This window comes from Sarcophilus harrisii, chromosome 4, assembly GCF_902635505.1.
Source record: "Sarcophilus harrisii chromosome 4, mSarHar1.11, whole genome shotgun sequence".
In the NCBI taxonomy this organism is placed as follows: domain Eukaryota; kingdom Metazoa; phylum Chordata; class Mammalia; order Dasyuromorphia; family Dasyuridae; genus Sarcophilus; species Sarcophilus harrisii.
In genome coordinates this window covers 276,286,940-276,303,757 of record NC_045429.1, presented here as the reverse complement: position 1 = coordinate 276,303,757, position 16,818 = coordinate 276,286,940, and the positions used below count along the sequence as shown (strand labels likewise).

General features: G+C 32.3%; 1 protein-coding gene across 11 annotated transcripts in view; it reads left to right on the top strand.

Moving 5' to 3' along the window:
• DNAH8 (dynein axonemal heavy chain 8) overlaps positions 1 to 16,818 on the top strand; it is a 356,347-nt gene that overhangs the window by 221,452 nt on the left and 118,077 nt on the right. For 10 of the 11 annotated variants that reach the window (XM_031964914.1, XM_031964911.1, XM_031964913.1 and 7 more), the window contains 4 exons: positions 373 to 482; positions 2,991 to 3,154; positions 13,564 to 13,756; positions 14,307 to 14,429. In XM_031964914.1, coding sequence (XP_031820774.1) covers positions 373 to 482; positions 2,991 to 3,154; positions 13,564 to 13,756; positions 14,307 to 14,429 — 590 coding nt within the window. The remainder of the gene's footprint in view (positions 1 to 372; positions 483 to 2,990; positions 3,155 to 13,563; positions 13,757 to 14,306; positions 14,430 to 16,818) is intronic. The other variant, XM_031964915.1, reaches the window with a different exon arrangement.

The window sequence follows — 16,818 nt, the reverse complement described above, 5'->3', positions numbered from 1 at the left end:
AATGAGTTTTTAGAGAGTGTAATTTACTACATTGGTATAGATGGTACTGGGGCAACTAGGTGGTATAGTGGATAGAGTGATGGACCTTAAGTCAGGAAGACTCATCAAAAAACTCTGATGCTTCTAAATGAAGGGCAATCTAGGCAAGGGCATTTTTTAAAGAAACAAAAACTAAAAACTGGATTTACCCTTCAACCTCTGCTTTCCTTGCTCATCACTCATAGTTATTATTTGATTGTTATTTGATTTCTAAAGATTAATTACCTCAATTACTGCTAGAAAAATATGTAAATATGTATAATGATTTATTTTTTATGATAAAAATAAGCTGTGTAATTAAAGTTTATGTTCCTATTTTTTTTCTATTTTCAGGAGTAATTGGGTGTGGCTATTTTGATGCTTGTAGACATTTCAAGAGCGAAATAAATGAAATTATAATAAAATTAGTTTCAGCTGGTAGAATACTCTGGCAATGGACTAAGGTACAAAAGAATATGATAGATCAAAATATTTCATCTAACAAATCAGCCTAATTTTCTTCTTATAAGAAGACATAAATTCCATGGGTATATAAGTGCTTGACCAGGGAGCAGCTATTAGGGCCAAATTATCCTTTCAATATCTACAGATGAAATTCTTTACTATGAAAGGAATTGCTTAAAAATACTTTATGATGAAGTGGACAAATAGGAGCTATTGTCTGTCTTTTCTAAAGTTAGGAGTATTAGACAATCTCAGTTACCCAGCTCTTCTTACCATACTGTCCAAACACCATAAACAGGGCTGAACTGGATGACTTAATGGAACCATATCATAAAAAGACATGTATAGATTGAGTTAAAATTGTGTAAAGGCAACTGGCTTTATAATGTCTAGATTTATATTCCTCACAACACTGTTGAAATTTTATTTCTAGCTGTCTGTGGCATAAACCTAAAAGTTTTTTTCAAATCCAAACAAAATAGCAAGAATTTATAAATTATCCATCCTTAAACATCTCTAATAAACCTATTAATACTCTGTTTAAAAGCACAATAGTTATTTCATGGTTTAAAAACTTAATTCTGCAATTCTACATTCATAGTGATTATATCCTCAAATGATCATGGAGTACCATAGTCTACTATTTTGGAACGAAATTGCCTGTTTTCTATCAACAAGAATTTCACATCCATGTATCAACACTCCATTGATCACTTGCTTTATCCCCAAATAATTTTACCAAAAATGTTTTCCTAAATAAAATAATTGGCAATCAGTATTATGTAAAGCCCATTTCTTACCACTTAAATTTTAATCCCATTAATTCTGTACATAATGAAATTATACCTGTAAAGATTTCAAATTGATAGGACTTAAAATACTACCTGTGATTAAGTAAAATAAAACTGATTACACATGCAAGCCATCTCTCATTTGGATCTCTCATTTATGATATTGTGTGTTCATAACTTTATTTCCCTAGCCCAAAAAACCCATATCTTACAATTTATAATATTAAAACTTAAATTTAATAACATTTAAGGTTACCTGATTTGTAACATAGAATTATTAGCTCATATATTATTCCCTGAAGTAGAGGTACCATTTCAGTTCTTCAGCTCTTATGAACTCCAAATCAAACATTAAACTCATATGTCAGTCTAGATACTTGTGTTTTCCAAGAAAGGTGCAGGTAATATGAATTAATCTAGTTCATTGCTATGTAGTCATATATTTTAATCTATACCTTTTATATCTCTGCCTTTACAGAGAGACACCATGCATTTGTTGCAAGAATTTTCAGGATTTTTTCTAGTCCCTGTACCAGTAAGCCAGTATTGCCAGTATAGACAGATAGATATGCTACAATTTATCAACACATCCTATTTGTAGATGATTGATATGTGTGTATTAAAATACACACATATCTGTTCCACAGATGACATATTTCTAGTCTCTCCCTCTGAGCCAAAAGATTCATGGAGTTTGGGTAAGAATGAGGAGGGTAAAAAAAGAGTGACATTTTTAGTAAAAGAAAAAGAATGCTTAAACTGTTGCAAAGGCCTGCATAGCGATTCATACCTGAGCAGAGAAATCAGTTTCTTCTTTGTCAACAGTTAAATTAAATTTGTTAAGCTTCTTCTATTTCAATATTGCCTTAATCGATAGGATAAAGAAAAGAGAGTAAATTCCTTAAACTGCTCACAATTCTATGGATTTTTCATAAAGGAAGGCATAGTACTGAATGAATTCAGTATATTCAGTACAACATAGAAAAAGAAAAAAATGTATATAACAGTACTAAATAGAGCACGAAATGGAATCATACCTCTCCTAATCCACTTTCAACATACAGGATAGGAAGATCTATGACTTTGGAATTTGTTTTCAAGGGAACAAAAAATGGTATAGATATAACTACAGCTGTATAACTATGTATCTTTAAGATATCTCCTAGTCTTAATAATACTTTGGGCTATATTTTAGAAGTTTTAGTTTGGAATCCTCTTGTCAGTTTTTTTGAAAATTCTGGACAAAGCGTGACTACTTTAACAACAATAATACTAGTTAGCATTTACATAGCACTTTAAAGTTTGAAATGTGCTTTACAAGTAGCTCATTTTATTTTCACAGTAATCCTGAGAGATAAATACTATTATGATCTCCATTTTATAGATGAGGAAACTTAAAGCAGATGGAAGTTAAGCTTATATCTTTAGAACAGTGTGCCAGTAATGAACTATTTTATTTAACTTATACTTTAACATATTTAACATGTATTGGTCAACCTGCCATCTGGGGGAAGGGGAGGAGGGAAGGAGGGGAAAAGTTGGAACAAAAGGATTTGCAACGGTCAATGCTGAAAAATTACCTATGCATATATTTATAAATAAAAAGTTATAATAAAAAAATAAATTAAAAAAAAGAACAGTATGCCAGAGATCATTTTTTATTTTTTACCATATAAATGTTTTGAACACTTGAGTATTTTTTTTTTTTTGCTATAGGTAAAAATGCTGCCAACTCCATCAAAATTTCATTATATCTTCAATCTTCGAGATCTCTCCAGAATTTGGCAAGGAATGTTAACTATAAAAGCAGAAGAGTGTGACTCACTCACTATTCTCCTATCACTTTTCAAACATGAATGCAACAGAGTAATTGCAGATAGGTACTTTAATAATTACTTGTGAAGCTTATAGGATATTTGTTTACTAGTAAAACATTATTCATAAATCTACTCAAGTTAAAATGAGGAAGTATTTTTATTTGTAAGTGGTAAATAACAGCATTGATATCATCCTCCATCTATAGTTCTATTCAAAAAAGAATACTTTACTAATAGCTGATTTAATTTGGATTTCTATTATTTTTTTTAGCTGTTCATCACTGAATAGTGCAATATATAGATTTCCTCAAAAGATTTGATAAAAATCTCCCATGTGAAATATTTTTTTTTCCTTTTGTACTCTAGCTTTACTTTTTTCAACTTTGGAACATAATTGAGAATTAGTCTCTGGCTCTTTAAATCCTTTTTCTTGTTTCCTCCATAGTCATCCTTGCAAGAATTCCTTCATTCTTTCTGAATCCCCAGAGATTAGAAATGCAGGGGCTCTAGTGCTTATATTTTCTCCTAGAGGGTGGAATTCAGCTTATATTTTTTATTCTTTCTAACATCTAACATGATGCCTATAAGAGTATGCTGATAAATGTTGAATGTGTGCACATCATTCTTTTAAGTTGCATCTGAAATTTAGATATTCCATAAAGCAATAAATCAAACCCTAATTAGTAGTATGTCAATTTCTGACATGTAAATGCTCACACTGAGTATTTAACAATTGATTTTTATGAGTCAGGTTAAGCCTGCTCCATTCAGCTCTTGAGTAAATTGTACATCCCCTTCTTTACATTTACACAGGCACCACCCTATTTCAGGCCATCATCACATCACCTTTGCCTTAGTATATGGCAACATAGCATTCTAATTGGATTCATTGCCTCAAGTATCCTCACTCCTTTCTAACCCACATAGTTGCTATGATTTTCCTAGTGTGATTTTCCTAAAGTGAAAATTTGATCATGTCACCTCACTTTCCTAATTAATATTTTCTAAATGACTCCCTTTTACTTCTACCTCTGTTTGCCAATTAAAGCTTTTTACAACTTGGCCTCTTTCTGTTTCCATTCCATTCCATTCTGCAATCCAACCATACTGGTCTACTTGATGATCATCCTACCTAACACTTTTTTTGCCTTCTCTATGCCTTTGCTCTGACCATTCTGTGTGCCTGGAATGCTCTCCTTCCTCATTTCCTCTTGGAATGCCCAGCTTCTTTCAAGACTAGATGGACAGATCTCAATAATTTGTCACAATTAAATAGCCATAACAGTTAACTAAGAGAACTATTGTTGTTGTCTCTTCTCTACTCCTTGAAAAAAAAAGGTGAAGAACAATGGGGAGGGACAGTAGGGAAGACAAAAGGGAAATCACATTGATTGGCTCAAATTGGCATTTCTACCAATAATCAGGCTATTTAGCAATAAATAATTATTGAGATCTGTCCATCTTGTTTTACCTTGCTCCTTAACAACAAATACTTATTTCTACATCCAGGACTCCAGGTATTCTATCATTACTTCAGATTAAAGGCTTAATTAGCACACAGCAGAAACAAGCACAATAAGGTGCAAAATAGCATTATCATTGTCCTCAAATACTACTTTTAGTTTTTTTAGTTAGTAGATTATTTTTGATTTTAAAGTTAGGAAATATAAATCTTTTTGTCAATATTTTCTTTTTTCCAAATACATGTAAAAATAATTTTCAACATTCATCCTCCCTCCTTCTCTTACTTTCTCCTTCCCCAAAAGAGGAAACAATCTGATATAGATTAAATATGTGCAATTGTTTTAAACATATTTCCACATTTGTCATGTTGTGCAAGAAAAATCAAACCAAAAGGGAAAAAAACAGAAGAAAAAAAAGCAAACAAAAAGGTGAAAATACAATACTTTGATCCATATTCAGTCTCCATAGTTCTCTCTCTGGATACAGATGACATCCTCCATCCCAAATATATTGGAATTGCCTTGAATCACCACATTATTGAGAAGAGCCAAGTCTATCACAATTGATAATCACATAATCTAGTTGTTACTATACATAATATTCTCCTGGTTCTGTTCTCATTTCCCTCAACATCATTTTATGTAACTCTTTTCAGGCTTTTTTGACTCATTCTGCTCATCATTATAGAACATATAACATTCTATTGCTTTCATATACCATAACTTATTCAGCCATTCCCCTATTGATGGACATCCATTCAGTTTCCATTTCCTTGCCACTACAAAAAGAGCTGCTACAAACATTTTTGTCCATATGGGTCTTTTTCCTTTTTTTAATTATCTTTTTGGAATACAGACCCAGTAGTAAGACTAGTGGATCAAAGTGTTTTCAGTTTTATAGTCCTTTGAGCATAGCTACAAATCATTCTCCAGAATAATTGTATCATTTCACAACTTCTCCAGCAATGCATTAGTGTTTATCATTATGTTGTCTTGTCATCTTAGCCAATTGAAGAGGTGTGACATGGTACCTCAGAGTTTTTTAATTTGCATAAAATATAAATCTTAAGAGAAGTCTCTGAGACAGCCCCACAAAACTCTGAGGGAGCCTCACAAGACACTGTCCTTGAGTCTGTTCTGTTTTAACATTTTATAAAATGTTTATAAAATATTGTTACTAGAAACTGAATGAAGGCATAGAAGGGATGCTATTAAAATTTTCAGATGACACAAAGCTGGAAAGTTAATGCAATTACATAAAAGAATGTATTTTTAAATTTTATTTAATATTTTTATTTTCCCCAGTTATATGTAAAACAATTTTTATGTTTCTTTTTAAAACTTTGAATTCCAGATTCTCTCTCTCCCTTTCTGTCCTTCCCCTTTGAGAAGGCACATATACAAAATTATGGAAAACATTTCTGTAAAAGTAATGTTGTGAAAGAAAACAGATCTCCCCCACCAAAAATATATATATATATATTTTGTTAAAAAAAATGCTTAAAAATGTACTCAATCAGTTTTTTCTCTGGGTATGTATAACATTTTTCATCATAAGTCCTTCAGAGTAGCCTGGGATCATTGTACTGGTGAGAATAACAAAATCATTCACAGCCAATCAATCTACAACATTGCTATTACTTTGTGTAGAGTATATTTCACTTTGCTTGAGCTCATTGGAAGACATAGAAATTTTTGAGAGCATCTTGCTCATATCCCATAGAATAATAATATTCTATCTTAATCACATACCACAGTTTATTCAGCCATTCCCCAATTGATGAGTAGCCTCTCATTTTCTAATTCTTTTCTCTGGAAAAAATAGCTGCTATAAATATTTTTGTACGTATGGATCCTTTTCCTTTTTTTTGTTAAATCTTTTTTGGGTAAATAATACCTCATAGTGCTATTGTGCTGTCAAAGGATTTGTGTGATTTTATAGCCTGTTGGGCATAGTCCATATCTTTTGATCACTTATTAATTGGGGAATGGCTTTTATAATTTTTAATGAATTTGACTCAGTTCCCTATACATTTGAGAAATGAGGCCTTCATTAAATAAATTTATTTCAAAATTCTTTTCACAATTACTATTGATAACTATTTCCCCTTATATATTCTATTCTCTTTCCTTTTATTCTCCTCAAAAGTATTTTGCTTCTGACCGCACCCTCCCCTATGTGTCTTCCCTTTTATCACCCCTCCTCCCTTCCTGGATCCTCTTCCTTTTCTACTTTCCTGTAGGTTAAGATAGATTTCAAAAGTCATATTGAGTGTGTATGTTATTTCTTCTTTAAACCAATTCTGATTAAAGTAAGGTTCACTCATTCCTCCTTCCTTCAGCTTCTTCTTCTCCACTTACCTCTTTTGTGGGAGATAATTTACACTATTTTATCTCTCCCTTTCTCTTTCTACAAGTCCTTTCCTCTCTCATCCCTTAATTTTGTTGTTTTAGACATCAGACATCATCTCTACATTTCAACTCACACCTGTGCCCTCTGTCTATATATATATTCCTTCTAACCTAATAATTACTGAGTTCTTATGAATTACAAGTATCATCTTCTCATGTAGGAATGTAAAAAGATTAATCTTATTATGTCCCTTTTGATTTTCCTTTTGTGATTACCTCCTTAAGCTTCTCCTGAATCTTGTATTTGAAAATCAGATTTTCTATTCAGTATTGTTTTCATCATGAATGCTTGAAAATCTTCAGTTTCATTGAATTTTCTACCTTTTCCCCTGAAGGAGTATACTAAATTTTGTTTGGTAGGTGATTCTTAGTTGTAATCCTAGTTCCATTGCTCTCTAGAATATCATATTACAAGTTTTCCAGTCCTTTAAGTTAGAAGCTGCTAAATTTTGTTTCATTTTGACCTTGGCTCCACTATATTTGAATTGTTTCTTTCTGGATGTTTGCAATATTTTCTCCTTGACCTGGAAGTTCTGGAATTTGGCCAGAATATTCCTGGGAGTTTTCAATTTGAGATCTCTTTCAGGAGGTTATTGGTAAATTCTCTTAATTTCTATTTTTTCCTATGATTCTAAAATACTAGGACCATTTTCCTTGATAATTTCTTGAAAAGATGTTGTCTAGCCTTTTTTTATCTTGATTTCTCATAAAGCCATTAGCTTCCATTTGCTCAATTCTAATTTTTAAAGAATTATTTTTTTTAGTGAGCTTTTGTACTTCCTTTCCCATTTGGCCAATTTTGCTTTTTAAGCCATTCTTCTCATTAGCTTTTTGTGTTTCCTTTTGCATCACTCTTTTTTATCTTCCCAATTTTTCCTCTCTCTCTCTCTCTTACTTGATTTTCAAAATCCCTTTTGAACTCTTTCATGGCCTGAGACACCAATTCTTATGTTTTGTGCATGGAGGTTTAGGCTGTAGGAGGTTTGACTTTGTTATCTTCTTCTGAATATATGTTTTGATCTTCCTTGTCACTATAGTAACTTCCTATGATCAGAATGTTTTTCTGTTGTTTTCTCATTTTCCTAGCTTATTATTTAACTTTTGATTCTTTGTTAAAGTAGAGCTCTGTTTCTAAGATGGAGGGCATAATGTCCCAAGCTTCAGGGTTTTTTGTAGCTATTTTGAGAGATCCTTCTAAGGACCAGAATATAACCACTCTTTTCTGCTGTGGAGCTGTGAGGAATGCCTCTGCTCCACTGTAACTGTAAGTTCTACTGTAATAAAGCAACAGTTTCTCTCAGTGATAGTAAAGAGACATCCTATGAACTGAGGTCTCCAACCCTGCTGCTGCCACTGCCACCCATACCCACTCCTGGTTTGCTGGTTTCCTTTTGCAAGGCCTTCCTCTACTGGAGAGGGTTTCCTTCCCAAGGCTCAAACCTTTCCTGCTCACCTTCCAAGTTGGCTTTGGTGTCTTTGGGCTGAGAGGTCTAGATACTTCCAGTGCTGTTACTGACTCAGAGATCCTTAGGCCCGTTCTGGCTTGGCTAGTGTCAGGGCTTGGCCCAAGCCTTGGGCTGCACTGGCATGGCCTGTGCTGTAACATACATTGAGCTCCCACCCTGGTGCCCCAGATCTTTCCTGTTGACTTTCTAAATTGCCTTCAATCTTTTAAAATGTGTTCTGATGTTCTAAAATCTGTTTAGTCATTATTTAAAGGAATTTGAAGCAGTATGGGGGAAAACTCAGTGAGTTCCTGCCTTTACTTAGCTAGAGGCTCCACCTCTCACATTCTTAATAATTTGACACAGTTCTCTATGTATTTTCAAAATAAGTTCTTTATTAGAAATACTGGCTGTTAAAATTGTTTCCCATCTTTCTGCTTTCCTGGCTGGATTGCCTTTGTGCAAAATCTTTATAATTTAATGTAATCAAAATTAACTATTTTGCATTTCATAATGTTCTTTTTTTCTTGTTTGGTTATAAAATCCTTTCCCATATATTTGGCAAGTAAACTATTCCTTGCTCTGTTAATTTGCTGATGGTGTCACCCTTTATATCTAAATCTTGGAGCCATTTTGACCTTAACTTGGTATATGGTATGAGATGTTGGTCTGTACCAAGTTTCTGCTATATTGTTTTTCAATTTTCCCAGCAATTTTTATGTAATAGTTGTTGTCCCAGAAGCTGGAGTCTTGTTTTAACAAACAGTACATTACTGTAGTCATTACTACTGTTTTTTGCATACATAACCTATTTCACCAATCCACCACTGTATTTCTTAGTACCAAATAGTTTGATGACTGCCACTTTATAATATAGTTTTAGATCTGGTATGCCTAGACTATCTTCCTTTTCATTTTTCATTAATTCCTTGTTAATCTTGACCTTTTTGTTCTCCCAAACAAATTTTGGAATTATTTTTTCTAGATCCATAAAATGTTTTTGGTAGTTTGATTGGTATAGCAATGAATAACCTAAATCTAAAATAATCTAGATTAATTTAGATAAAATTGCCATTTTTATATTGTTATCTTGGTCTACCCAAGATCAACTGAAATTTTTCCAGTTACTTAGATCTGACTTTTATTTGTGTGGAAAATGTTTTGTAATTGTGTTCATATAGTTCCTGGATTTGTCTTTGCAGATAGACTTCCAAATATTTCATATTGTCTTGGGTTATTTTAAATGGAATTTCTCTTTATCTCTTGCTTCTGGATTTTTTTAGTAATGCATAGAAAAGCTGATGATTTATATGGGTTTGTTTTGTATCCTGAAATTTTGCTAAAGTTGTTCATTTTTTCAATACTCAGGGTTCTTTAGAATTTTCTAAATATACCATCATATTCTCTGCAAAGAATGAGTTTTGTTTCCTCTCTGTCTATTCTAATTCTTCCCATTTCTTTTTCTTCTCTTATTGCTAAAATTAACACTTCTAGTATTATACTGAATAATAGTGATGATGTCAACATCTTTCCTTTACTCCTGATCTTATAGAGAAGGCTTCTAGGCTTGTCTGTAGTGCATATAATATTTTGCTGATGGTTTTAGATAAATACTATTTATCATTTTAAGGAAAACACCATTTGTTCACTGTGTTCTTTGATATGTTTAATATGAAAGAGTGCTATATTTTGTCAAACCCTTTTTCAGCATTTATTGGGATAATCATAAAATTTCTGTTACTTTTATTGCTGATATGATCAATTATATTGATAGTTTTCTTAATATTAAAATATCCATGGCATTACTGGCATAAATTCCACTCATAGTGCATTATCTTGGTGACAAATTGATGTGATTTCTTTGTGAATTTTTTATTTAAAAGTTTTTTTCAAAATTCACTAGAGATCAGTCTGTAATTTTTTCTCTGTGTTTTGACTCTCCCTGGTTTAGGTATCAGCACCATATTTATTTCATTAAAAGATTTGGGAAGACTAGAGAACATTATGAAATGCAAAATGTATAACTTTGATTATATTAAATTAAAAAGGTTTTGTACAAACCTCATTTCTAAAATATATAGAGAATTGACTCAAATTTATAAGAATACAAGCAATTCTACAATTGATAAATGGTCAAAGGATATGAATATAAAATTTTCAGGAGAAAAAGTTAAAAGCATTTTTAGTCATATGAAAAATGCTTTAAATCACTATTGCTTACAGAAATGCAAATTAAAACAACTCACTACACACTTCTCAGATTGTCTAAGATGATGGGGAAAGACAAGGACGAATGTTAGAAGGGATGTGGGAAAACTGAGACACATACATTGTTGATGGAGTTGTGAACATTCTGGAGAGCAATTTGGATCTATGCCCAAAGGGCTATTACATTGTGCACATTCTTTGATCCAGCAGTGTCTCCACTGAGTCTATATACCAAAGAAATAATTAAAAAGGGGAAAGGACCTACATGTGCAAAAATGTTTGTAGCAGCCCTTTTTATAGTGTCAAAAAACTGGAAAATGAGAGGATGTCCATCAGTTGGGGAATGGCTGAATAAGTTATGGTATATGAATGTTATGGAGTATTATTATTCTATAAGAAATGATCAGCAGGATGATTTCAGAGAGGTGTGGAGAGACTTACATGAATCGAGAAAGAGCTATCAGTCAATCCTTTCCATGTCTCGGCTGAGTGACGTTTCCCATGTTAAGTGAAGTAAGGTTTCCCGGGTGAGGTTTCCCGTGTTAAGTGTTAAGTGAAGTGAGCAGAACCAAGTGAACATTTTACACAATAACAAGAAGGTTATGAGATGATCAGTTCTGATGGAAATGGCTCTTTTCAACGACGAGATGATTCAGACCAATTCCAATAGACTTAATGATGGAGAGAGTCATCTGCATCCAAAGAGGTCTCTAGAGGCTGAATGTGAGTCATAACATAGTATTATCACATTTTTTCTTGTTTGCTTGCTTTTTTTCTTTCTCACTTTTTTGACCTGATTTTTCTTGTGCAGTATGATAAATGTGGAAATATGTTTAGAAGAATCTCACATGTTTAATCTATATTGGATTACTTGCTGTCTAGGGAAGGGAGTAGGAAGAAGGGAGTAAGAAAATTTTGGAACACAAGGTTTTGCAAAGGTGAATTTTGAAAGCTATCTTTACATGTATTTTGAAAATAAAAACTCAAAAAACGATTTGATAGGACTCCAACTATTTTTAATAGTTTACATAGTATTGGAGTAAATTGTTCTTTTAAATATGTGGTAGAATTCATATGAAAATCCATCTGAACCTTAAGGTTTTTAGTTTTTTAGGTAGTTCATTGATGGCTTGTTCAATTTCTTTTTCTAAAATGGGGGCAAGTATTTTATTTCTTCTATTAATCTGGACAGTATACGTTTTTGTAAATATTTATCCATTTCACTTAGATTGTCAGACTTATGGGATACAATTGGGTAAAAGATCTTCTAATTCTTGTATTAACTTACTTTTCATTAGTGGTGAATTCATCCTTTTCATTTTTGATTCTAGTAATTTGGATTTTTTCTTTTTTTTTAATCAAATTAACCAAAAGTTTATCTATTTTATTGTGGAGTTTTTTTTTTTCATAAAACCAGCTCTTAGTTTTCTTAATTCAATAGTTAATTCTTACTTTCAATTTTATCAGTCTTGCCTTTGATTTTCAGAATTTCTAATGTGGTATTTAATTGGGGATTTTTAATTTGTTCTTTTTATAGAATTTTTAGTTGCATGTCCAATTTATTGATCTCTTTATTTTCTTCATGTAAGCATTTAGAGATAGAAAATTCCCCTTAAGCACTGTTTTGACTGCATCTCATAAGTTTCAGTATGTTGTCTCATTATTGTCATTCTCTTTGATAAAATTATTTTCATTTTTAACCCACTAATTCTTTAGGATTGGGTTGTTTCATTTCCATGTAGTTTTTTGGTCTTATTTTCTCATCATCCTTTATTACATGTAAATTTATTGCATCATGATCTGGAAAGGATGTATTTAATATTTCTGCCCTTCTGTATATGGTTGGGGGGTTTTTATGCCATGGTCAGTTTTTGTCTAAGTGCCATGTACTGCTGAAAAAAAAAGATATATTCATCCCTGTCTTCTTTCAGTTTTCTCCAGAGGTCTCTCTTAAATTAAAATTCTGTTTACCTCCTTAACTATTTTCTTGTTTGTTTTATAGTTAAATCTAACTATCTAGCTATATATAGCTAACTATCTAGCTAACTATTGAGAGGAGGAGTTTGAGGTCCTTTGCTAAGTATAATTTTGCTGTTGATTTCTTACTGTAATTCACTTAACTTCTCCTCTAAGAATTTGACTACTGTACTACTTGCTTCATAATCTTTCATATTTTATATTACTTCATTGTCTTTTATCAATGTCGTAGTTTCCTTCCTCACCTGATGATCAGAAGCAAAGGACTGGTGAGGAGGGACAGGGTGAAAGGAGAGATAAAAGTATAAATGATGGGGAAGAAATAGGATGGTGGAAATTATAAGTCAACTTATATCCATACCTTCTGTCTATATATACCCCTTTTAACTATTCTGATAAAAATATAGTTCTCAAGAGTTGCAAGTATCATCTTCCCATGTAGGAATATAAACAGTTTTAACCTTATTGGTTAATATTTTTTTCCTTTCCTCTTTACCTTTTTATATTGCTCTTGAATCTTGTATTTAAAGCTCATTAGATAACTCTTTAAAATTTCTCATTTCATAATTTTATACAATAGCTTCCTCACTTGTGATGACATTCAGTGTCATTATGTCAATGTAATACCTCTATAAAAAAAAAGGCTTTATAATGCAAAAAAGGGAAATAAGACTCTATTAAAATTTTTTTCCCAAACTGGCTTTGCTCTTGGTCATAGAAACCTTTCACATCAAATAAATATCCATTTAATTCCATTTTTCAAAGTAATATGTAGATGGATGATCTTTCTTCCTTCTACTTATGGTAAAGGATGTTAGTTCAAACTTCTAAAGGGAAGGTACAGGACTAGGAGGAGGGTCAGATATTGAGTTTTTATTTTAGTTATTTGAATAAACCACTGTGATTTCTTTCCTAGATTTTGTAACTTTTGGGTAAGTGCATCATATTATTTCATTGTCTCTTTTAGATTCATTTGCAGTGAAGATGAATTGTGGTTTAACTCACAAATCAATCGAGTTATTGAAGAACATGTTAACCCAGACGTAGTATCATTACTTCTTCCAGAACCATACTTTGTAGATTTTCTTCGTGACATGCCTGAACCAACTGGTGATGAACCTGAAGATGCAGTATTTGAAGTACCCAAAATCTATGAATTGGTACTTATCAGTATTTCTGAAGGGTTTTTTTTTAAAGTCATTTACATACCCATAGGCATTTCTCTACTTTCCAGGTTAATACAAGTCTTTCAGTTAAAGAAATATAATATTTTAGTGACTTGATTACCCCCCCCCATTCTTGGAGAGGAATATAGATATCAAAATAGATATCAATTTTACTATTCATCTTGAATAAATAACACTAACCCTAAGTGATCAGACATATAGTTGTTTTCAAGTTTTTTTGTTTTGTTTTGTTTTGTTTTGTTTGTTTTTAGTACCTGTATGCTTTAAAGTAACTGGACATGTTCAATAAATATGGACTTCCAGGAAAGGTCAGAGAACTCTGATCATACCAAATTATAATTTCATGCTTTAAAAATAACTAAAAAAAAAACAAAGAAAATAACTCTGCAGAAGTCTAAAAGAGATTTTTCCTTACAATTGTAGTTAGGTGCATTTAGATTTGTACATGACATACATAGATTTTTGAATCTAATAACACTTCTTTTCTCTTCCCCATTTTTCCCTTCCACATTCTCCTCTTCAGATACCAAGTTTTGAATTTCTGGCTGAAAAATTAGTTTTTTATCAGAAACAATTCAATGAAATTATTAGAGGAACAAGTCTTGATCTGGTGTTTTTCAAAGATGCAATGACTCATCTTATGAAGGTTATATCAATATTATTTACTAATATGTTCATGATAATAAAAAATTGAATTTCAAAAACAGTATACTATTCTGGGTATTTAGATAACTTGTGATCATAGAACAGGGTGCAGGGGAGAGGTTGGTATTGGAGGATACAAATATAAACTGTATCTATTACAATTTGAATAAAATGTTTTGGCTAAATTGTTTTCTGCTTCCATCTATATAGCAATAATCAGAAAAAAGTCATAATTGAATTAAGTTTTTATATTTGGATCCTTCTCTACTTGTTTTAAAGAAGGTTATTAACCTGTTACTGAAGTTGTAGAATGTTCTTTCTATGAAGAAATAACTGCATATCTCCATTATATTGGGCTATTATATCAAGTTCTTTTTCTGTATATTAAATTATATGTATAACAGATGATAATATCAAACAATTGGAGACTGGTAGTTGGGTAAAGATAGAATGAAAAAGAAAAACAGAGAATCAAAAAGAATGCTCATTTAAGCCACTTTTGAAGAGACTTGATGAGGAAAATAGAAAGGAATATATTAGCTGATCACATAATCTCAAAGAATTTCAGAGTTGAAAGGAATCTTGGTGATTATCTGGTCTAATCCTTTCATTTTATAGAGGATGGAACCAGAAAGAGGTGACTCATTCAGTTAATAATAGAACAAGAAAAAGCATAAGTCCCTAAGATCAAAGCCAGGACTGTGTTGACTGGGAATTCAAAAGTAGAAAAGAAATAGGAATAGGGACAATTCAGATACATGGAGAAGAGAATACTATAAACTGAAAATTGAGTAACTCAACACTATATCATTTTCCACTTCCGCTTTTTATATTCAATCAGTAAGGACATCATACTTTTTTTTAATACAAAGAAACTTCTTACCAGGCTTTTGTTGGTTTTACCAACTTCTAGGATTCTCTCCAGGTCCCTAGACTAAGATGACAGCGCTTATATTGTGAATAACCTGATTTTTTTAGTCTTTAGTTCCCATAAAAAAAAATTGTTGAAGGATTCATGGTGCTGAATTTTAGCTCTTCAATTTCCTACCAAGATGACTTTAAGCAAATCTCTTAATTTCTATGGACCACAGTTTTCTCATTTTTTGAAATAATGAGATTAGATCTTTAACAATTCCCTTATAATTCTAAATTCACTTCACTATAATCAGTTGCTGACTCTTAGTGATCACTGTGTATGGAGCAAGAATTTGATAGACATAAGTAAGACTAAATTGTACTTACCACAAAAAGAATATAGGGATAAATAAATTTTGAGACTGGAGGTTTCATGAAATAAACTGTTAGCTTTCCTTTCACTTTGTGAAAGGAATGAACCAACTGCCCAATCTGAAATCTAATTAGGGCCAGTCTGAGTGAAGGCTCTTGATGGAAAATCAATTATGATCCCTAACTCATATGGCCTTCCTTAGGGATTCAGTGTTTATCATTATCTTTAGTGACACACAGAAAATGTTCCAAATTCACTTTGAGGTTCTTCAATCTCCCTAGTACACAGGATTGCATAGCAGGCTGTTTTTCAAGGAAAAGCTAAAACAGATCATTTTGTGTGGAGGAGTGATAATCTGATCTTATTTAATCCTCTCAATAAATCTATAAGTCAGGCTCTGCTGCTACTGTTATTCTAATTTTACAGTTAAGTAAACAAGCTCAGAGAGAATGTGTCCATGGGCCTTTGGCTATTAAGAGTTAGAGATATTTGAACATAGGTTCTTCTGACTCAGCAGTCTTTTCCATCGTCTCCATTGTTGTATCATCATGTCTCCACTGTCCACTACTGGATGTGGGTCTAGGGTCTCCTTGCACAGGAATATGACCTGACTCTGGAAATTAGTCATTTGTGTTGAAGTTTGATCCAAATGCTACCAAAGAGTCAAGTCCTTTTAGAACTATAGCTCTTCCAACTTCTTTTGAGAGGACCAGAGAGCAGCATCTGGGTTCCCTTTTGTCCATGGGCAATTAGTAATTTACTCAAGAATGTTGCCTCTCACAGAAAGAAAAAAAAAGTGCAGGACTAGGGAAACTAAGTTATGGTCAGTTTGTCTGAAAAAAACTGCAAAAGAATTAGGTAGAGGAAGAAGCAAGAATATAAATGAATGGCATGCACACTGACATTTGGGGTCCTTAAGCACTAGATTGCATTGCTGCTTTTTATGCTGGGGCCTGCAAGTTGATTTGACTAAACTTGATTGTAAGTGGCAGCTACTTAATATTGATGATCCTACAGTCAGCCTAAAAGTGAAACCTAGAAATTGCTGTAAGAGCCTGATCTTTGTGTTAAGGTATCAGACTGGTATAATTTTATATAATTAGAGTAGACTTAGTATTATCTCGAAAAAGCACTGGATTTTGATTCAGAAAACTTGGGTTTG